The sequence below is a fragment of the Vigna unguiculata genome, chromosome 5 (assembly GCF_004118075.2).
Source record: "Vigna unguiculata cultivar IT97K-499-35 chromosome 5, ASM411807v1, whole genome shotgun sequence".
Taxonomy (NCBI): domain Eukaryota; kingdom Viridiplantae; phylum Streptophyta; class Magnoliopsida; order Fabales; family Fabaceae; genus Vigna; species Vigna unguiculata.
This window is the reverse complement of record NC_040283.1, coordinates 46,023,518-46,043,700: the sequence shown is the minus strand read 5'-3', so window position 1 is coordinate 46,043,700 and position 20,183 is coordinate 46,023,518. Positions and strand designations below refer to the sequence as shown.

The window sequence follows — 20,183 nt, the reverse complement described above, 5'->3', positions numbered from 1 at the left end:
TTTGTATAAAATTAAAAGTAAATTAGAAAGAAATTAAAGATAATAAAAAATAATAAACTAAATATATTATAAATTATCTATTAATTGAATAAATTAGAAATTTCTAAAATAAATTCGTATAATATTTCTTATCTTCTATTATTCAAATTAATTTATAAAAGTCAAATAAGTAGTTAATTAATTTAATGAATAATGCACTTCCTTAACCATAAAACATATATAATATATGGATAGCGGATGACGTGGATTGTAAAGTTCGAGTTCTTCGCCCCTTTGTTTGTCGGTTGTGTTTACCAACACGAAAACCTTTTCATTTGTTCCTCCCAAACAAACAAACCTTTGATTTCAGTTCTTCCTCAATTCAACTTCGACAAGAGGATTGTGCTGTTTTCTTCTACACACCCTTTTGATTTCTCTGATCAGTTCAAACAAACACAGGTATTTCATTTCTATCTATCTTTGTTTACTTCTCATTTCTAAATTGACTGTTCATGCTATCTCCTTCGTCACTCTTTACAATTTCCTCCTCTCCCTCTACTTCAATTTTTCTAGTTAACCTTGTTTCCTTGAATTGTTTAACCAGCAATTTCTTATACTCTCCATTGTTTTGCCTCGTAATATTCTCTCTGACGTAAGGGTTTAAATGTTTCCTAAAGTAAAGTAAAGTTCTTTTCAGATTGTATTCAGTTATGAAATTAATGTAACAATCTTATAATTTCCAAATTTGATTTCTCGTTAGTGTAATATTTTCAACTGATGGTATAATTCCTTCTCTATATATGGGTTATTGGCTCTTTGCATTGTAGTTGGCTGCTAAATGACACAAAGGTTGTATCTTACATAGGTTGAAAAAAAGTCTATGAATTATTGCTGTTCATCTGGTTCTGTTGCGCGTCTGTGCTAGCAGAATTCAATGGAATTCTATGATCATGGTTTAAGTTTTAAAACCCAATGAAATTTACTGACAATAATAAGTTTTTAGGTATACGCCCTTTTTACTGGGAGTTAGGGATAATCTTTCCTTAGAGACAAATTCTGTCTATATTGAGCAAAGCTTGTAAATTTTGGAATTGGGTTGAGTTTAAGAAGTATTCTCGTTAAGAGATGAAATTTAAACCTAACTCAATTTCATAAAACCAACTTGTAAGATGTGTTTTGTGATACAAGTCGATCTGTGAATTGACTTAACTTAAAGCCTACCTATTAACACTTATGCATGCAGCATTCTTGTTTCTCTTGCAATCATATTGGTAAAGAAAATTTTTCCATTTTAATTTCATTACTATCAAGAAGCTAATATTGTTATTACTGGGGAAGAAGCAGCACCTATTTATGGCCAGCGTTGGTGATATAAAGGAATCTGAATGGATAGATAGGATAATATCTGAAGGGGCCGTTCCACTTCTTGAGCCAGACAATTGTTCAAACGGTTGGGCTACACCTCCTGGTGATGTGTTCATGGTGAGAGGCCCTGAGTATTTTAAGACAAGGATTAAGGTTCCTGCTGGTGATTATCTGCTGAAGCCTCTTGGTTTTGATTGGATTAAAAGTTCTGTGAAAATTGGGGAGATATTAAACGATCCAAATAGTAGGGTAAGGAAGGTCATTGATAATGAGTTTCCAGGAGCTGAAAAGCCCTTTGTATGGGCCTTCAATGTTCAAGTCCCAAACAAAGATAACTATAGTGCCATTGCTTATTTTACAACCAAAGAGAGAGTTGTTGAGGATTCCCTAATGGAAAAATTTTTGAAGGGTGACAATGCATTCAGAAACTCAAGGCTAAAGCTGATTGCCAACATTGTAAAAGGTCCTTGGATTGTTAGAAAAGCTGTTGGAGAACAAGCTATTTGTGTGATTGGGCGTGCCCTTTCATGTAAATATTGCACAGGAGAGAATTTCATAGAAGTAGATATTGATATAGGGTCTTCCATGGTTGCAAGTGCAATAGTTCATTTGGCATTTGGTTATATCTCAACTTTGACCGTTGATTTGGCTTTTCTTATTGAGAGCCAAGATGAATCAGAGCTTCCTGAGAAAGTTCTAGGTGCTTTCAGATTTTCTGATCTTGACCCTGCTTCTGCTAGATCAGTTGAACCATCACCTGTTGTGAATTGTGACGAAGTACAAACATCTTTACCTACTAGATTGTGGAAGTCAATTGGACAGGGCTTTTCCCATATTCTTCATTCAGGTCCTCAAGAAGATGGTTCCTCTTCTGATTCACAACATGCAAAAATTGTACCAGATCACAAAGATAATCCAACTGATGCCAAAAACTGGTGAGTTTTATGCATTTGTGATTTGATAACGGTTGAAACTCTCGTATCGGTGTAAACTTTATTTCACAAGCTAATTTTATGAGATTGAGTTAAGTTTAAAGTCTACTTCTTACCATGATTCCATGATATAAAAGTCTATTTTGATAACACACATACTTTATAATATAAGATCACCATCGAAAGATTTTGTGTTAAATCTTGTATTTCTCAACTTCCTTAATTTAAAAACATACAAGCACTTATGTTTGGTTTGTCATTTTGGGTTTAATGTGAAATGATTTTGTCTGCAGATAGATTGGAGTGAAGGAATTGGAAGGGTGTGGAGTTCAATTTGAGATGATTATTCTTTTAGCCATTTTTTTATTATTCAGTTCATAGCATCTGTTGTATTACTTGATTCTTTCCTATGTGAGTATTATGTAATACTACAGAAACTTAGAAAACCTTAAGAGTGGCTACATTCTTTTAGCTGGACTGTTATGTATAGATTCACTATTTCGTTTACAGATTTGAGAAAAATAGAAAACCAAGAAACAAACCCCATAACTTTGAATTCAAAAATTAAAATCCTAAAATTACATATTTAATTAAATATTAAATAATAAATAATAAACATTTTTAATTTACGAAAACAAGTTATTGAATTATTGGTAAGCATTTGATATGTCGTTTAATTGTTATTCTAAAACAATAACAAATATTAAAAAAAAAATTAGGAGGGAATAACGAATATTAAAAAAGAAACAAATTTGAGGAGGGAATAACAAATATTAAAGAGGAAGTTTTTTCTTGTCTTTTTTTTTAATTTTTGCATAGGATTGCATAATGTTTATACATAGAGGTTTAGCTATCTTTAACTTGCGAGTAATTACTCTGTACCCTCGTGATGTTTCTCTTATCATCCATTGTGAAGACAGATATACATCCTCTATGTTTCTCCGTCGGATATCAACTATTTATAATTTTTTTAATTTTGACTAAGTTTCATCACTCCTATAATATAAAATTTTTCTAATTTTTAGTTTTGACTAAATTTAGTCTTATGACTCCTATAAGATTCATATAAGATGCGTAAATTTGATTGGTAGGACTAAATTTACACATATTTTAAGTTAATGATCAGATTGGATCAAAATTTAAAAATTAATCAATTTTACCAATTAAAATATTAATATTTTTTTTACCACACAAACCAAAATCATTGAAACTAAAAATAGATTTAACAGAAATTATCAATAAATACTACAATATCACAACAAGGTGGGGGGAAATCTCAACCTACTACTAAAACAACATAAAGATGTCATTTTAACAAGCCATATGACATAACTTAAATGAAAAAACACTCTAAAAAAATTTATAAAAATATAATTAACTAATATTAATAAAAGCATTTAAATTAAGAAGCATAATATATAATTTTTCATGATAGATTTATTTTTTAAAAAGTATTATTAGTAATAAATTCAAATTATTAATAAAAAACTCACTTTTATAATATATCTATTAATATATTTACAATTTTATTTGTAAATTAATTTATTATTACTACATTTTTTATAATATTGTTAATCAATAAATAATTTGAATTAATAGTCAATAAAATTTTTTTTAAATTAATACTAATACATTATTAATTCATTATTTCTAATATAACATTAATTATGGCAACATCATTACTTATCTATTAAAAATTTAAGCTATTAACTGAAAATTTAACATTAACATTTATGATTTTTTAACATCAATTTAATTTAATAAATATTGTTGTTATTATTTTTGTTATAATAAATATAATTTTTATAATAGATTTATTTCTATAAAAGTATAATTAATAATAAATTCAAACTATTACTAAAAAAATTCATTTTTATAATATATCTGTTAATATATTTACAATTTTATTTGTAAATTAATTATTCTTCGTACGTTCTGTGTAATATTTGTAATCAATAATAAATTTAAATTAATAGTCAGTAACAATTTTATAAATTAATAATAATATATTATTTCTAATATAACATTAATTATAATAAATATATTACCTTTTTCTACATATTTAAGCTATTAAATGAAAATTTAACATTAACATTTATTATTTTTTAACATCAATTTAATTTAATAAATATTGTTATTATTATCATTTAAATGTTATTTAGACGGACAAAAATAGGTTATTAGTTAGATATAAAATAGTACAGATTTCTAAATTATATACATCATGTTACTTTAATAATTTATATAAATATTTAAAAAGTATGTTTCTAGAAGAAAAATATATATATATAAAAACCAAATGTGAATTTGGTTCTCGATAAATAGAATTTCAATCCATTCTTCTTCATCCAACTACCACATCGTCTCAAACAATTCAGATACTTGTGACCTGAATTTTGACTTGTTGCTGTAAATGGGTAGAGTTATACAAATAACGTGACATTGGTTTGGTGAAATTTTTTTGGGAAAAGTTTAGTTAGGTAATATTCAAATACACTTAATATAGTCCCAATGTCATTGGACCAAGAATAATTTAAATTTATTTTCTTTTTTATTTTTCCGAAGTGTCTTTTCAAAGGAAACCCAAAACTTTAAAATAAAATTAAAAAAAAAAAACTTAAGATATTCTAATTTTATCAATTAGAAAGCTTAATATTCTGCATAAAATTTATAAATTAAGACGAATTTATAAATAATATATAAATATAGATAAATTTTATATTACAATTTGATTTTACAAAATTAAATTATACTTAACATTCACGTATTAATATATTAATATATGGAAAACAAAAAGATGGTGAAAACTGTAAAAGAAAAAAAAATTAAAATATGTTTTTTTAAGTTACATATATTAAATATGCATGTAAGTAAACCTTTTAATTTACCCAGTACTGTCATTTAATGACAATAACAAATTCCACACATTATTAAAATATGAGAATAAATTTTATACGAACTTTTCAATGAAAACAAATTCCAATCTTGCATTCAATAAATTCATCCTTAACCATATACATATATATATATATATATATATATATATATATATATATATTTGTATTATAATTGTCATTTTTGTTGAGTGTAGTCAATTAATCACAGTTGGTAACGTTTGTATCACTCTTTTCCAAATTTCAACTATTTTGTTGCCATTTGGCAACAGTAGTAATGGTTTAGTTGCAGACTCCTTTTGCTTATTCAATGCACTACGCTGAATCAAATTCAAACCTTGAAAACATAATCAGAATCAGAAGAAGAAGAAATTAGTATCTAACTTTTGACCTTATCCGTTCTAGGAAGGAAAACCGCACTGCAACTTCGTGAATCTCATTGCCTTTCAACGGTAGTTAAAGATATCAACCAAAATTTACATTTCCAAAATAAATAACATGTCAATTTCAAGAACAATTTATACGCATCAAACTCTGAGCAGCATTTGCACATTAATCTTCTTCATCTTGGGTGTAACCAAGCCACCAACTTACACTAATTTCCAATACGGTTTAACCACTAAACCAAGTTTATCTTAAATATGTTACTAACTATATAAACCCTTTTGTTTCTACTAACCTTTTCTTCATATCCACACATGTGGTTCTCACTGTTTCTTCGTACTCTTGTAATGCGACACTCCAAGGTTCGTCCAAATGAAGGTTCTGATGAATCACATGTCGAACACAATCCACAGCTTGACCATGGAGGTTGGTCAAGGCGTGGTCGTGAATTTTGTGAGGCGAGAAGAGCGTTTCTGAACAGTTACCATCTGAGTTTGGAGAGGAACAACAATGGAAGCTTCAAGGAAAAGTTGAAGAAATCGGTGAAGGAGGTTAATGAAGCAGCCATGGGAGTTGTTTTGAGCATGCATCGTAGGGTGGTGTCTAAGAAACGAGTTAAAATAAGGGTTTTTAGGATCAGAATGAGTTCACACTCTTTGGCTCTTGTTACTGTTAGATGTTTCATTCCATGGGTCAACAAAAATGAGATTGTGTGAAGATCTTGTTTGTAATGTTGCTTAATTAGAAATTATACTTCATCTCAATAATATACATATATTATCCTTCGATGTAAATTTTTACTACAAGGATTTTATTTTCTAATTAAAGAATAGTGTAAAGAAAATTTGTGTGTATTATTTGTGATATGTAATAAATAACCACTTACCTTTTATGTGGACGTTGGATAATGTATTACTACTTGTTGAAATTTTGCCAACAAGATCTGTTACATTGTATGTCCACTAAAATAAATCTTTCCAGAATTGTTGTACACTAGTTTAGCCATTCACTAATAGATATTTTTAGTTGATATGTTTGATCCATGAGTATGATTATTTAATTATTTGTTTTTCATTGGAATGAATATAAATATTATGATATTCGATTTGTAAATATAAGTTGTTTACTACTATCTCTAGTAACTATTAATAAATTTTAGGTATAATTATTGATTTGATCCTCAATTTTTTTTATTTTGTTTAATTTATTCATGAACTTTTGAGTTTGTTAACATCGTTTTTATAGTGGTGAAGTGTTATTGTGCAATAAATTAAACAACTAATCTTAATATCATACTGAATACACATGATAAAGGAAACATCAAAAGAAAGACTAAAATGATATTAACTACACTCAACAAACAAATCAACCTAATTAGCAACTTCACTCACATTTTTATTGCATAGTGACAACTCATCAGTGTACATACGACCTTAATTGAACTATAACAGGAAGTACTAAATTGAACAACTTTAAAAAATAAGGGTATCAAATTGCATCTTCCAAAACCTCAAAGACCAAAGAACATTCCAAAAATTCAGAAACTAAAATGAACCAACTCAAAAAATTGAGGGACTAATCAATTATTATACCTAAATTTTATTTTAATGATTGTTAAAAATTAAGTAATCAAAAACAATGTTATATATATATATATATATATATATATATATATATATATATATATATATATATATATATATATTTGGACTAAGCTTATTTTTTAAAAATTTGTATTTTGGTGTAATTCATTTAAATTTATTTTTTATCAAAATTAAATTTATTCACTTTAATATTTTAATGTACAATTTTATTTTATTTGAAGTATACTTTAAAATTAAAAAATATATAAAAATATATGTGAATATTCAGAAATACCTACATGTATATTTTTTCAAATATGTCAGGTTTATTTTGTTAGACGGAATGATTAAGCACTAACTATATATTATCCAACCCGTTGTCATCTTGCACTACCATTCTATTCTGGATTATTTCAAGATATAAATTAAATTATTATCCTCTTAAAATTTCAAATTATTAATTATAAGATGCTTATTTTAAAATATTATATGTGGCGATGCTATGGCTGATTTTGATACCAATTCATTCCATCCAATTGGAAAAAGTCAATTTGTTGACTAAAATATCAAATGCACGAGGGTTGAACTTGAACGTTTAGTTTAATTAATCACACGTCTTCAAATATTTATAATTTCAGTTTTTTATTTTTACTTTTAATTGACTGATGTTCTTAATTTTCACTAAATTATTAATTTTTAATTTGTTTACATTAATTTTCATATTCATAGTAAATAAAAAAAGATGCATTTATCAAGACAATAGAATTACTTTAATAACATTATTTCAACAAATAACATTCATCATTATTAATCAGAAAATAATTTTTTATTATTAAATTTTGACAATTTTTTTTTATAATTTTAGATAGTATTTTTTAAATATTTTTTATTTTTAATATTTTAAAATAGTTTAAAAAATGATAAATTAAATTATAAAAAAAAATTGTCAAAATTTAATAGTTAAATTATTATTTTCTTTATTAATTTTATTTGCAATGCGTGAACAAAAAAATTAAGCTACAGATATTTAATATTAGATCAGAGAGAGGAGAGTATCTGTTAATTCTGAAAAATTGAGACACACAATTATTCAAAAGAAGTAGTTGTATCAGATTTTCAAAAGATACATTGCAGCTGTTTTTAAGTGTCTTATTATTTTAGAGAAGATAGAATGAATATGAAGGAAATATAGTGTCCACTCAAAAATGAGTTGTACTTGTTGATGCATTCACAGCCACACACACCTTTGACAAGGTAACCCCACTGATCCCTGTTGGTTTTATTGTTGTTGCAGAAACTGATATACAATGCAATGCAATGCAACATCCAACTCCTTATCTTCCTCACATGCTCTCAAATCTCATCCAGTCACTTCTTTTTCTGTCCTCAACCACATTAAATACTTGTTCTGTGCAGTACTTCAATAGTTAATTGTGTTCTTTTTTTGTTCTCATCTCCACAACTTGTCCTAATCTTTCTGCACCATGATTCTCCTTGTTTTGCCTCTGCAAAGTGTTGTCTGCTAAAGGGTTCTGAGTATTTCTTTGTGTGACAATTAAGGGAGAAGAACTGACATGAAAATTCAGTGTGATGTGTGTGAGAGGGCTCCTGCAACAGTGATTTGTTGCGCAGATGAGGCAGCTTTGTGTGCCAAATGTGATGTTGAAGTTCATGCTGCAAACAAGCTTGCAAGCAAGCACCAAAGGCTTCTCCTTCAATGTCTATCGAACAAGCTTCCCAGATGTGACATTTGCCAGGTAAGAACATCATATTTCTGTGTCTATATAGTTTTTAGGATTCCTTAAATAATTCGATGAGCTATTTCTATGCTGATCTTGTTCGGTTTTTTTACTAATGATGTTATACATGCCCCAGTTGAACCTATTAAACATTGGACAAATCTTGTTTTATTTCTTGAAGACATGTTAAGAGTTGATTAAACTTTCTGGTGGTGTGTGTTGAGAATGTTACTTGCTATTTTCTATGTTCTTAGTAGATGCAGACACTTGTTTTAACTGATGGAACCTGGTTTAGGAGAGTTAACAGCTTTGGTGAAATGGGAATACAATTGTCTTATAGATCTGATGGATGTTGGAATGTAAAAACATGAAAAATCTTTGTTGCTCATTTTGTCTTGTTCTTTTTCTCTCCACCAATAGGACAAGCCAGCATTCATATTTTGTGTTGAAGACAGAGCACTCTTCTGTCAGGACTGTGATGAACCGATTCATTCAGCTGGAAGCCTCTCTGCAAACCACCAGCGGTTCCTAGCAACTGGTATCAGAGTGGCCTCAAGTTCTAATTGCACCAAAGACAATGAAAACAGTCACTTGGAGCCTCCCAATAGGAATGCACAACAAGTTCCCACCAAAGTTCCTTCTCAGCAAGTGCCTAGCTTCACATCCTCTTGGGCTGTTGATGACTTTTTGGAGTTAACAGGCTTTGAATCACCTGAGAAAGTAAGAGGCAGCTTTGTTTCATAATGATTTAGTTGCATATGTATATATAATGAACTAACTCAACAAAGTATTATAGCTGAAATAAGTTAGTAGCATTACATGTACATGTTTCGTTTGTTGTCCCTTTGAATTGCCACATAGAATAATAACATGGTTGTAGCCAATCATCATGGTACATGTGAAAATTTTGGTTTATGCTGAGACACCCCAGAAAATAGAAAATTCTTTAGCTAGGTGATTGCTTTTCTGGGATGTATCCCACCGTCACTGACAATCCTCTTAGCCTTATAGCCTGATGCAAGTGTCAGATCAATGCAGTTTGGTTTTCATTGATTTTTTCCTGATCAAGAGATTGATAAGGACAAGAATTACATTGAAAATTTTATCTTGAATTGTTTTCTTACTTATTTTGACACATGCACTCACTTAATCAAGCATTCAATTGTTTAGGAAAGATAGCCATATGTTTATACATAACATTGTACTAAACTCTGGTACTTGATTTTGTGATGTGCCTCTTCCCTTATATATATTTGTGACTCTGGTTTTATGACTGTGCTCAGAAGGAATCTCTACAATTTGGAGAGCTGGAATGGCTTACAGATGTGGGTATTTTTGGTGAACAATTTACTCAGGAAGCCTTGGCTGCAGCTGAAGTACCTCAGCTTCCGGTAACTAATAATAGCAGCAGTGTTGCCTCATACAGAACCTCCAAGTCCTACATGTCACACAAAAAACCAAGGATTGAAGTCCTAAATGATGATGATGATGATGATGATGAGTACTTTACTGTGCCTGATCTTGGATAAGAACACGGATTCCATTTAGGATGTTACATGCATGATTGGAAAGACTAATTATGGGGTCTTCTGTAAAATCTCTTTCAGTGAAATATCGACAGAGATTATTATTTTCTCAAAAATAAACTATTCCAACCAGACACGTTGATATGTTGTATATTCAATTATTCATACTTCACTAAGGACAATGATTTTGGCGACATGTGTGGAGTTGATAAGTATTGTACTTTTGATGTTTTTCTGCTGGATAACATAGAATGAAATTTTCGTGTCTTTAGTCATTGTGCATGCTTTATACACTAGGGATTCTCCCACTGTCACATCTTCCTAATTGATCCCAATAATTTGAGTTCATTTTATTTGTATGCAAGAAATAAGGCTATTTAGTTTTGTTTCTTATTACTAGTTGATATAGTGTGTAGCTAATTAGTAAATATGTTTTTTTTTCTTGAATGGAATTGAACCTTATTATAAAGTTACTTTTTTAATTCTTTTATTTCCTATTCTTTTCTGTTACTGTTTCAAATATCATGCCCACTTGAACCTTATTATAATAAAATTACTTTTTTTAAGCCAATGATAAATTGGATATATCATCACTACTATATTTAAAGTGTAATTTGGCAAAAACAACTTCCTTAAAAAAGCTAAAACTACAACAAAAACAAGACTACAAAATTCTCTGAAACAAGATTACAAGAGTTGTGTCCAAAGTTCAGTTGGTTCAGCTGCTTAATCTTTATGATATGTATCTAGGTAGACCAAGTTCTTGGCGTGGCTGAAGGTATTTATATCACTTAGAAAATAATACTTTGTACTGGGATGACCAAGTTCTTGCCTATCCCTCAAGGGTGTTATAAAAAAGCATTTGGAAATTCTTATCCACAAACAACATCAGAGCAAAACCAAATTTCTCTCATATGATGGAGAAAAGAACACCTACTAAAATCCTCTTTCCTCTGTATTCCATCTTAACCATAATTCTCTGTCTCGTGCCATCACAAACCAATTGCTCAACCCTCCAAGACGACACTCTTTCCCTTCTTGCAATAAAAAATGCAATTGATCCCAACTCAATCACCCCCTCTTCCTATCTCAGCACCTGGGACTTCTCAGTGGATCCATGTGAAAGCACTGGCTCACAATTCCTAGGAATATTGTGCTACTTGCCCCTTGATAACTCCTCTAGTAGAGTAACAGAAGTTGACCTCGATGCCATTGGCTATGAAGGATTTCTAACACCAGCATTAGGGAACCTCACACAGTTAACAGTCCTCAACCTCAACAACAACAAATTCCGTGGTCCATTACCAGAAACCATTGGCAAACTAAAGAAACTAACAAGACTCGCAATGTCACAGAACTTTTTCACTGGGGCAATTCCACAAACAATCACAGGGCTCAATAACGTTAGATACATAGATCTTTCAGGGAACAGGCTCTCAGGTCTAATCCCCACTGATATCACTGCTCTGAGAACCTTATCATACTTGAGTCTGTCAAACAATGAATTTGCTGGAAGAATTCCAAACCTCACAGGGTTGTGGCAACTCAACACATTAGACCTCAGTTTCAACCAGTTTTATGGGGATCTTCCAAACCTTCCAGTGAGTTTGAGAAACATGTATTTTCACCATAACATCCTTTCAGGGCACTTGACACCCCTCAAGGGACTCATACACTTGAAGTGGTTAGATGTGAGTGACAACAGACTCTCAGGTGCCATCAGTGGGAATGTTCTTTCTTTGAGAAACGTTGTTCACCTCAATGTTTCTTTCAACCGTTTCACAGCATTAGAGGTTATCAACTATTCTCTGCAAGAGCAAAGTCTTCAGGTGCTTGAGGCTCAAGGGAACCATCTGAAGGGTCATTTGCCAGTGAATTTGGTTAGCTTTGTGAACCTGACCTCGATCAATTTGGCTAACAATCAATTCTCTGGTTCAATTCCCTTGGAATATGGCACAAAAGTGAAGTCATCATGGAGAAGACTGCACTTAGATTACAACTTTCTAACGGGAAATCTTCCTCGGGAGTTTTCACATTCCACAAACGTTAAAGGTAGCCTTGCAAAGAACTGTCTAAAGTGCCCAACAAGTGTTGGTCTCTGCCAGGGGAGACAGAGACCATCTACAGAATGTGTCGGCCAACACAACGTATGACAAATGATGTCCAAACAAACACAATCAACCATAAGCAAGTGCAGTGGTTGTTTAGATCAACAATGTGCTCAGCGTAGAATTTGTATGCAAATAGGAAAATAAATTTTGCTGAACCATATTTGTTTGTTGTCAATACAAGATAAATAACTTTGCATTTTCAGTTATTCACTAAGATTGCAATGGAAAAATGGCTTGTGCCAGAGGTTTAGAACTAGTATAAGTTTTGGCTACTCTTCCTTCTCCATCCTTATAAGTTCATCTTATTAATTCATATAAAATTTATTCTCTTAACTAAAAAAATTAGAAAATAGCAAAGAAATGTTTTCATAAAATTGATGAATCTAAATACAATCAAGAAAATGTTATAAATACAATCCCAGGATTGTTAAAAAACCAGTATAAATGTGGGTGGGAGCATCATGGGCCTGGTACAGGCTAATGGGTATCATGTCTGGGCTGGCCCAAAATCTAAGTAGGCAATTGCTTCCTGTACCCCATAATTACTAACCGTACCCCTATAATGTCAGAAAAAAACGTATTTTACGTGTTCTGATAAATTCTTTGTAACATATTTCATGTAAGGAGGGTGTTGAAAAACTTGTTACAAAAGACATTATGTGCATTCTAAAAAGATTACTTCAAAAAAAATTTTACAAAAAACTTTTTCCAAAATGTATTTAATACATTCTCGAAATTCTATTTCCAAAATTTAAATCTGAAAATAATTATTTTGAAAATTTGTGAGGTACGGGAAGAAGGATATCAGAAAGTCGATACAGTAACTGTAGGAAGCAGCAACTGAACTGCACTGCAGCGATACAGAAGGGTATCAGAAAGAAGGATATTGAATTCAATTCGTAACCACAACTTAATGGAAGCTTCAGATTTGGACGAAGGGGTGAAGGTGTTGGATGCGTGTTTAACCAATATCAATTGGCGCCTCAAGCCTTCTTCCAAGCGTCGCTTACAATTGGGTTTTTTTCTCAGCTTCTCCGTCTCAATTTCCATGTTTCTTTCATCGTTGATTTTGATTCGTTTCACGGCGTGGCTGCAGATATGCTTGCTCTGATTACAAGAATGCGTGCGGTTGTAATGGTAGACTACGGCGGAATCATGCCTCAACTCCAACACCACCTCTCTTCTCTCCTTCAACTCGCACAAAGGGTGAATCATCTTCTCTCGTATTCTATTCTCCTTCTCTTATCTCTTGTTCGTTATCTCATCTTCAGTTCTTCTTCCAGGAATCCCTAATTTTCGAGCATATACGAATAATGGTTATACAAGACATGATTTACTTAATACACCTCACCGAACTAACGCACTTTCTCAATTCAACCTTCAATTCTCACCGACCGTTGCTCTTTGTCGACCTTCAATCGGAAAACCCTAAGGTCTTCCTACTTCCACCGATTTCACCAATTTCTCCCTCTCCTGCCTCTACGATTTTTCGTGCTTTCAGTTTCGTCAATCATTTTTACGTGTCTTCAGATGGTAACGAAAATTGAGGAAAGCCAGTTAGCAATGCAGCTTGTATCGATTCAGAGGTTGTTTTTGACGATATTCTGTCCCGAGAGAGCCACTGACCCCTCGCCGTCGCAAGATGACAAATGTACGGACGAAACCGATGCCACTTGTCGGAGTCAGAGCTTACCTTCTCGTTCTACTACTGACTGCATTGATCTCAGTGACTGCATGGACAACACTGACATCACTGTGCCGACCTTGAATGGGTAATTCTAATTCCCTTTCAACCTATGTATGTACATGTTCATTTTATCCAGTCGTTCATTTGATTTTTCTCCCTTATAGCACGTAGATTTGACTAACTCTGATTATAAGGATTATGCTTTAACCGGTCTCTGCAAATTTTCTAGTTACGCATTTTGTTTTGCTTTTTGGTGTATTGCTATCAGTGTGGTATGATTGCAAATTTGTGGGGGAGATAGGATTGATCAGTCTTGTTCCCGTTCTTCACGGAGGACTCTCTTAAAGTTAATTTCTTGTTGCGCACAACACTACTGATTATCCATCTATTTGCTGTGTCCTGTAAATAGTGCTCCATGCACATTGTAGAGTTTGTGGCATTATTAGCCTGGAATGTTTCGCAGCTTGCATGTTATCATAGGTTATAGCTCATACTTTTTTTGTGCTGAATGGGTAGTTCATTGTGTCAGATTCTTAGCCCTTCCAAGACTTTACAGATTTCAATCATCAGTTTTTACTGTGTCTTACCTGATTCTTTAAATTCAAGGAGTGGGATGATTCAAATTCAAGTAAACTTGTTGTCTACAGTCTACACTGGTATATTTACCCTGAATGCCAACTAAACTAGATAGTTAATATTGTCACCTGTTATGGATAACTGGAGACTAGATTAGTTAGTCTGTCACGGTAATACGATTGTCACCGAATTTGGTCTATTTTAGAAACCAGTATGAACTTAGGCTGTTTCAACAGTGGTTCAAAGAATGCCATAGCTATTTTCATCTTATTTCATATACGTGATGGGAGTATCTCATTTTATTGTATTTACTTGCTTCAGATGGCTTCTAGGATATCCAGTGGTCTATTTGTTTGGCAAAGAGCACATTGCAGATGCCATTTATAATCTTTCGACCAAGTATCTCCATATTTTTCAAGTGTTTGTCTGCAGGTTTGTTTTCCTAGTCATTTGTTCATGCCTTAGATTATGAAACTTCCTTTATATACTTGATGTAGAAACTGTGTTAAATTCCCCAGAATATATTTGTTTTGATTTTTTTTTATCCAAAAAACAGAGTATGATGAAGAATAAATAAGACCAAGAGGGGGGATGGGGGGTTTAGATAACATGGATAATGAAATAATTAGTTACCAAATATGTTGGATTAACTATTAAAATACATCGTTTTGAGATCTTGCAGGAATAGTACTCTCAAGAAAGGGACCCGAGCTGAAGAGCTGCTAAGGTAATTACTACATTTGGATTTGTGAATATCATTTAGTAAATTAGAAACTTTCGCAATCGAACTAGAGGTATTGCTTAAGTGACAAACTGAACTCCATATTGGTAGATTTTAGTTGTATTGTATGGATTTGAAACCCACCGAAAGCATATTGTGAACCGGGCCCAGCTAACACCCAAGCTGGAATCTGTCCCACATTCAAAAGGTGTGAGGAGGAGATCTGATTTTTACCCCAAAAAAAAAAAATAACAATGATCTGGGGCATTTGTGTTAGATGGCTCTTGTCTACTTTAAGGTATACATGCTTTAGCTTGGAAGGAAAATGTAGAAAAAGTGACAATTGTATCGAGTATTCAATTCCCATGATTTTTAAGATGAGTTTTTGGTTTCATGTATGAAGCTGAGATGTAGAATAATCGTCTTTTTGCCAAATGGTTTTTACAATAAAAAGGTGGGGATGCATTATACGTTGCTATTTACACCATGGCTATTGGCCTTAGATTTGAAAACTAATATTGTCTTGCATCCCCCAACCCCCCAATATCAAGCAAAGAGCTTGTCACGGAGGAATGTGATACTGTTGCACAATATGCACACATTACTTTTCACTCTCTTTTTTAAGTATGCATCTGCCAGACCGTTGGCTTTAATTGGTGATCTTAAATTGCCACTCAACTCCACGGTATGGTCATAGCTCCTTCACAACCATAATATTTTGTTTTTTGTTGGACGAGTCTTAATCTCCTTCTTCATGGTCGCGTTGTTGTCTTCTGTTAGTAATGAATGGAATTGAAAGTCATACGAATGTTCTATGAAGTCAATCGGAAGATATCTGACACTTTAAGCACTTTGAAACAGTTTTTCAGTGCCTTATGATCTAAGCATGAGAGGGAGTAATGAAGAATGGGCAGAGGCTTTTCTGGCTCAAATGCAGGCTAAATGGGAAAGATGTGCAAGCGCTTGGAAGTCGTTAAAGATGGAGGTTAGTGAATGTAATCCTCAAGCTATCGTCCTATAAATGTCTCCTCTACCTGCCAGAAAAGGGTTTTGTAAAATCGTCCTATAAATGTCGTATAAAGGGTTTTGAAACATAAGTCCACGAAATTTTTGTTACAACATTTTCCGTTCGTGGACTCTAAATTCCTGTTAAAAGAACACGCCTTGTACCACCAAATCCTTGGTGATATAGTGAATAAATTGGCAAGTTTAAATTCCTTTTTATAGATTATTTAGTGGATGATTTTTGTGTGGGTTACTAATGCTTTTGAACATAGCAAAGACGTGAACAATAGTTTGCGAAAACAATCGTGCAAACTCAAACTGAACAAGGCATAAGAACTTCAGCTATTAAAAATATAAGGCGGTTAGAGTTGCAACTAATGATTTGGCAAAACTTCATTCAATTGCTAATTCTCAAAACTTCATAGAAAACGTTATTTGGCAAAACCTGATAACCCATGATCTCGCCACCAGTGCATAGGAAAAAAGAAAAAAAAAACAAAGTACTACAAAGAAAATCCAAGAAACATGAGGAAACTTGAAACATCGGGGGGGAAGAAAACGAAATGATTGGGCATTTTTGTCCAAAGATTCTATGCCCCTTTGATGAGTTTCAGTGCATCCTCCTCTTTGGGAAGGGCGGGAATTGCTCCCTTTTGGGTAGTTGTAATTGCTCCACATGCATTAGCAAACTTGAGTACGTCTCTTAACCTTGATTCATCCTGCAATCAGTAGGTAAAAATTTGATCGATCATCAATATAACGGGATCCGTACAAATATCACTTTGATTTTATCAAGATTACTAAATTAATATAAAATAAGTTATTTGGGGGATGTGGTAGCTAAGCACTCACTTCAAGGATGGTCTGATCATCGACAATCTTGGACAACAGAGCACCAACAAAGGAATCACCGGCACCAGTTGTATCAATTGTCTTGACATGGAAAGCATCCACTGATCCTTTGAAATTCTGGTTTAGGAAAAAATGAAGAAATTCATTAGTGTTTCAGTTCAGAAGACATTAGCAAAATTATTGTAAATAGAGACCCGCTGACACGTGCAGGCATTAGATGCCTTCCTGAATAAATTCTTCAGTTTTTTTAAGGTGAAAGTACCACACGATATTAAAAACAGGTTATTTTAAAAACAATAAAAAAAATTGAACGCAGACAGTTCAATTTTAGTTTGTAGCCACAGCATATGCATACTATAGCCATCAAAATGATATTTGGGGTGAGAGATGGCTTCATTGCAAACAACAAACCGTTTTGACGTGCTCTCTATTGCAGAATATTCAAATTATAATCTTTCCAAAAGTGGGCTGGAAAGTGCAGAGCTACCCTGGTAACAAGTGAGAATAAAGCAAACACAGAAGTTGATTTATTTTGATAAAAAGGGAAGAAAAGGATGATGAGAAGCAGAAAAACACGTGGTGGCCCCGTTCCTGCCAGAAAGAACCTGTTTACAAGCCTATCTTACTTGCAAAGCATTCAGAATGACCATGACACATCACAGCAAACGCAACAAACATCTACGGATCTACCATACTCTGACAGCATTAAAGCATCCAAGATTCAACACAAGAGTAAAAGACAGAAAAGGGATAGATAGGTGAGGTGAAGTTATTTTTTACCTTGGTGTAGTATCTGCAACCCTGTTCTCCTAGGGTGACAAGGAGCAACTTCAAATTGGGGTGCCACAATGACAAAGCAGAAGCATCATCAATCTTGTCACTTTTTGTGAGGAACTCAAGCTCCACATCACTGACCTTGATCAAATCAGCCTTCTCCCATATGCTCAGTATGTGCTTACGAGCTTCGTCGGCCGAGGGCCACAAGGGAAGACGGAGGTTGGGGTCATATGAGAGCAGACACCCAGCTTCTTTGGCAACTTCCATTGCCTTCAAGTGTGCTGATCTGCATGGCTCCACGATCAAACTAATTGATCCGTAATGAAAAACTTTCGCCTGCCAGTTCAAGTTTCAGTTAGACACCCACCTATTTCACTCTACTAAATGTATACCAATTTAACAATCACCAATAATCTTCATCAATACACAATTGGCTTCATTGTACTAGGCATGATGATACGGTCACCGAATCATACACTTTTTTTCTATTCGTTTATTGTAAGTATAAAACCTTACCTGCTATTATAGCCTATAGGCTATAAATTATGGACCCACAGTCACTGCCCTTCATTCACAAGCTATGGATATATATAATTAGTGCAATACAACCGACCGTTTTTTTTAATACCTTTTAATTATTTAAAAAACATTGAAAATCATAACCCATCTCAAAAGTTTTATCAGTTCTACCGATCAATGCATACAATTTTGAGATTCAAACAAACAACTAAATTCGTTGAAGCGGAAAATAAACGAACCAATTTCCAATTTTTCTAAACATTTTCCTTAGAGTATAAAATCCATACTACTAATTACTTAAATTAAACAAAATATATAGTAAAAGAAAAGGGAATAAAGGCTAGAATCGCGTGGAGATGTTGGTCAAAGCCACCACAGCATGGGTCATGACAGCACGGCGGCTAAAGGAACACATCAAAAATTGATCTACGAAATAGTCAAACAGATACAACACAAAAACGCATAATCCATCCTCTCAAATCCCACTCTCATCCTAAAGCGTGCACAACCACGAACGACAAAGAAAACCCACACAGGAAATAAAAATTAGAAAATTGAAAAAGAAAAAAAAAAGAACAAAACTTTGGTTGCGGAATAGTACTATATTTGTTTTGTTTTGTTGGATCGAGAGGAAACATAACCATCCCCCAAATGAATCTGGCACGTGACTCACGTGCCGCGATGATCCACCAACCCCACCCACCACCACCAACCAATGTTCATGATCGGTGCTGTTCGGTAATATTTCGTATTAAAGAAAATCATTGATTTTCGAAAAGTTTAACGTAACGAAAGGGTGGTGACTCCTACTCGTGAATCCTAGATCTAGTGATGGACCCCACTTCCCATAATCTGACGTGGCAACATCTTAAAAGTCACGCCCACGTGTACCGCCACGCGCGTGACATCACGGTCTCTCTCCACAGGTCTCACATCTCGATCATGAACGGACGCATAAAACAAAAGACTTGGTTTTCCGGGAAAAGGTGAAGAAAAAAAAAAATCGCCAGAAAGTATAGAGAGAGTGTGAGAGAGGGAAAAGATGCATACAGATCTGATGAGTTCGAGGTTGAGTTCTTCGGGTTGGAGGAGCATGTCGGCGCTGGGGTTTCTGTAGAACATGAATTCACGCTCTCCATCGGCGCGTAGGGTCACGAACGCCAGGGCAGTGCGGGCGCCCTGGTCGAAGGTGATCCCGTCGGCGCGGACTCCGTTCTCCTTCAGGATTCCGGCGAGCATGTGGCCGAACTCGTCGTCACCGAGTTTTCCAACGAAGGCGGCCTTGCCGCCGAGTCTCGCGACGGCGATGGCGACATTAGCGGGGGCGCCGCCGGGTGCCTTTAGGAAGCCAGGAGCCTCCGCCAGGGAGACGCCGGAGACGGTGGGAACGAAGTCGATGAGCATCTCGCCGAAGCTGGCGATTAGGCCGGTGCCGGTGGCAGGGACGCCATTGCTGAAGGCCATTGGAAGAGAGAGAATGTGTTTGGACTTTCTGAAACGTTCTTTGAAAGGAAGAAGAGAAAGAGAATAAAA

The 20,183-nt window shown here is 33.6% G+C and overlaps 5 protein-coding genes across 7 annotated transcripts; 4 read left to right on the top strand and 1 right to left on the bottom strand.

Annotated features, from left to right (window-relative positions):
* Nucleotides 1-241: 241 nt before the first annotated feature.
* LOC114183477 (protein ENHANCED DISEASE RESISTANCE 2-like) lies at nt 242-2,785 on the top strand. 3 transcript variants are annotated; one of them, XM_028070503.1, is made up of 3 exons: nt 242-438; nt 1,324-2,279; nt 2,570-2,785. In XM_028070503.1, coding segments are annotated over exons 2-3 (948 nt in total). In that variant the 5' UTR covers nt 242-438; nt 1,324-1,332; the 3' UTR covers nt 2,571-2,785. The 3 variants fall into 3 exon arrangements, with proteins under 3 accessions (XP_027926304.1, XP_027926305.1, XP_027926306.1); XM_028070504.1 differs by having other exon boundaries at nt 260-438; nt 1,321-2,279; XM_028070505.1 differs by having other exon boundaries at nt 260-438; nt 1,318-2,279.
* A 5,625-nt stretch (nt 2,786-8,410) lies between these two features.
* On the top strand, nt 8,411-10,677 carry LOC114183169 (B-box zinc finger protein 24-like). Its single transcript, XM_028070085.1, has 3 exons — nt 8,411-8,894; nt 9,297-9,596; nt 10,160-10,677. The coding sequence occupies exons 1-3, from the start codon at nt 8,712-8,714 to the stop codon at nt 10,403-10,405; spliced, it is 729 nt and encodes a 242-aa protein (XP_027925886.1). The 5' UTR covers nt 8,411-8,711; the 3' UTR covers nt 10,406-10,677.
* Nucleotides 10,678-11,042: 365 nt separating this feature from the next.
* LOC114186280 (LRR receptor-like serine/threonine-protein kinase EFR) lies at nt 11,043-12,652 on the top strand. Its single transcript, XM_028074338.1, has one exon. The coding sequence runs from the start codon at nt 11,317-11,319 to the stop codon at nt 12,553-12,555; it is 1,239 nt and encodes a 412-aa protein (XP_027930139.1). The 5' UTR covers nt 11,043-11,316; the 3' UTR covers nt 12,556-12,652.
* A 558-nt stretch (nt 12,653-13,210) lies between these two features.
* On the top strand, nt 13,211-17,896 carry LOC114183863. Its single transcript, XM_028071023.1, has 8 exons — nt 13,211-13,529; nt 13,610-13,719; nt 13,797-13,946; nt 14,044-14,285; nt 15,098-15,208; nt 15,459-15,503; nt 16,359-16,482; nt 17,791-17,896. The coding sequence occupies exons 1-8, from the start codon at nt 13,427-13,429 to the stop codon at nt 17,854-17,856; spliced, it is 951 nt and encodes a 316-aa protein (XP_027926824.1). The 5' UTR covers nt 13,211-13,426; the 3' UTR covers nt 17,857-17,896.
* LOC114183862 (fructokinase-2-like) lies at nt 16,871-20,180 on the bottom strand. Its single transcript, XM_028071021.1, has 4 exons — nt 19,701-20,180; nt 18,135-18,467; nt 17,355-17,471; nt 16,871-17,221 (listed from the first exon to the last, which is right to left on the bottom strand). The coding sequence occupies exons 1-4, from the start codon at nt 20,112-20,114 to the stop codon at nt 17,093-17,095; spliced, it is 993 nt and encodes a 330-aa protein (XP_027926822.1). The 5' UTR covers nt 20,115-20,180; the 3' UTR covers nt 16,871-17,092.
* Between the last annotated feature and the right edge of the window lie 3 nt (nt 20,181-20,183).

Coding starts and splice junctions, on each gene's coding strand:
- LOC114183477 (XM_028070503.1), top strand. CDS start 1,333: ATGGCCAGCGTTGGTGATATAAAGGAATCTGAATGGATAGATAGGATA.
- LOC114183169 (XM_028070085.1), top strand. CDS start 8,712: ATGAAAATTCAGTGTGATGTGTGTGAGAGGGCTCCTGCAACAGTGATT. Junction 8,895..9,296: donor CCAGATGTGACATTTGCCAG/GTAAGAACATCA, acceptor CTCCACCAATAG/GACAAGCCAGCATTCATATT. Junction 9,597..10,159: donor GCTTTGAATCACCTGAGAAA/GTAAGAGGCAGC, acceptor GACTGTGCTCAG/AAGGAATCTCTACAATTTGG.
- LOC114186280 (XM_028074338.1), top strand. CDS start 11,317: ATGATGGAGAAAAGAACACCTACTAAAATCCTCTTTCCTCTGTATTCC.
- LOC114183863 (XM_028071023.1), top strand. CDS start 13,427: ATGGAAGCTTCAGATTTGGACGAAGGGGTGAAGGTGTTGGATGCGTGT. Junction 13,720..13,796: donor TCCTTCAACTCGCACAAAGG/GTGAATCATCTT, acceptor TTCTTCTTCCAG/GAATCCCTAATTTTCGAGCA. Junction 15,209..15,458: donor TTTCAAGTGTTTGTCTGCAG/GTTTGTTTTCCT, acceptor GAGATCTTGCAG/GAATAGTACTCTCAAGAAAG.
- LOC114183862 (XM_028071021.1), bottom strand. CDS start 20,114: ATGGCCTTCAGCAATGGCGTCCCTGCCACCGGCACCGGCCTAATCGCC. Junction 18,468..19,700: donor ACCTCGAACTCATCAGATCT/GTATGCATCTTT, acceptor TTGAACTGGCAG/GCGAAAGTTTTTCATTACGG. Junction 17,222..17,354: donor ATGATCAGACCATCCTTGAA/GTGAGTGCTTAG, acceptor TACTGATTGCAG/GATGAATCAAGGTTAAGAGA.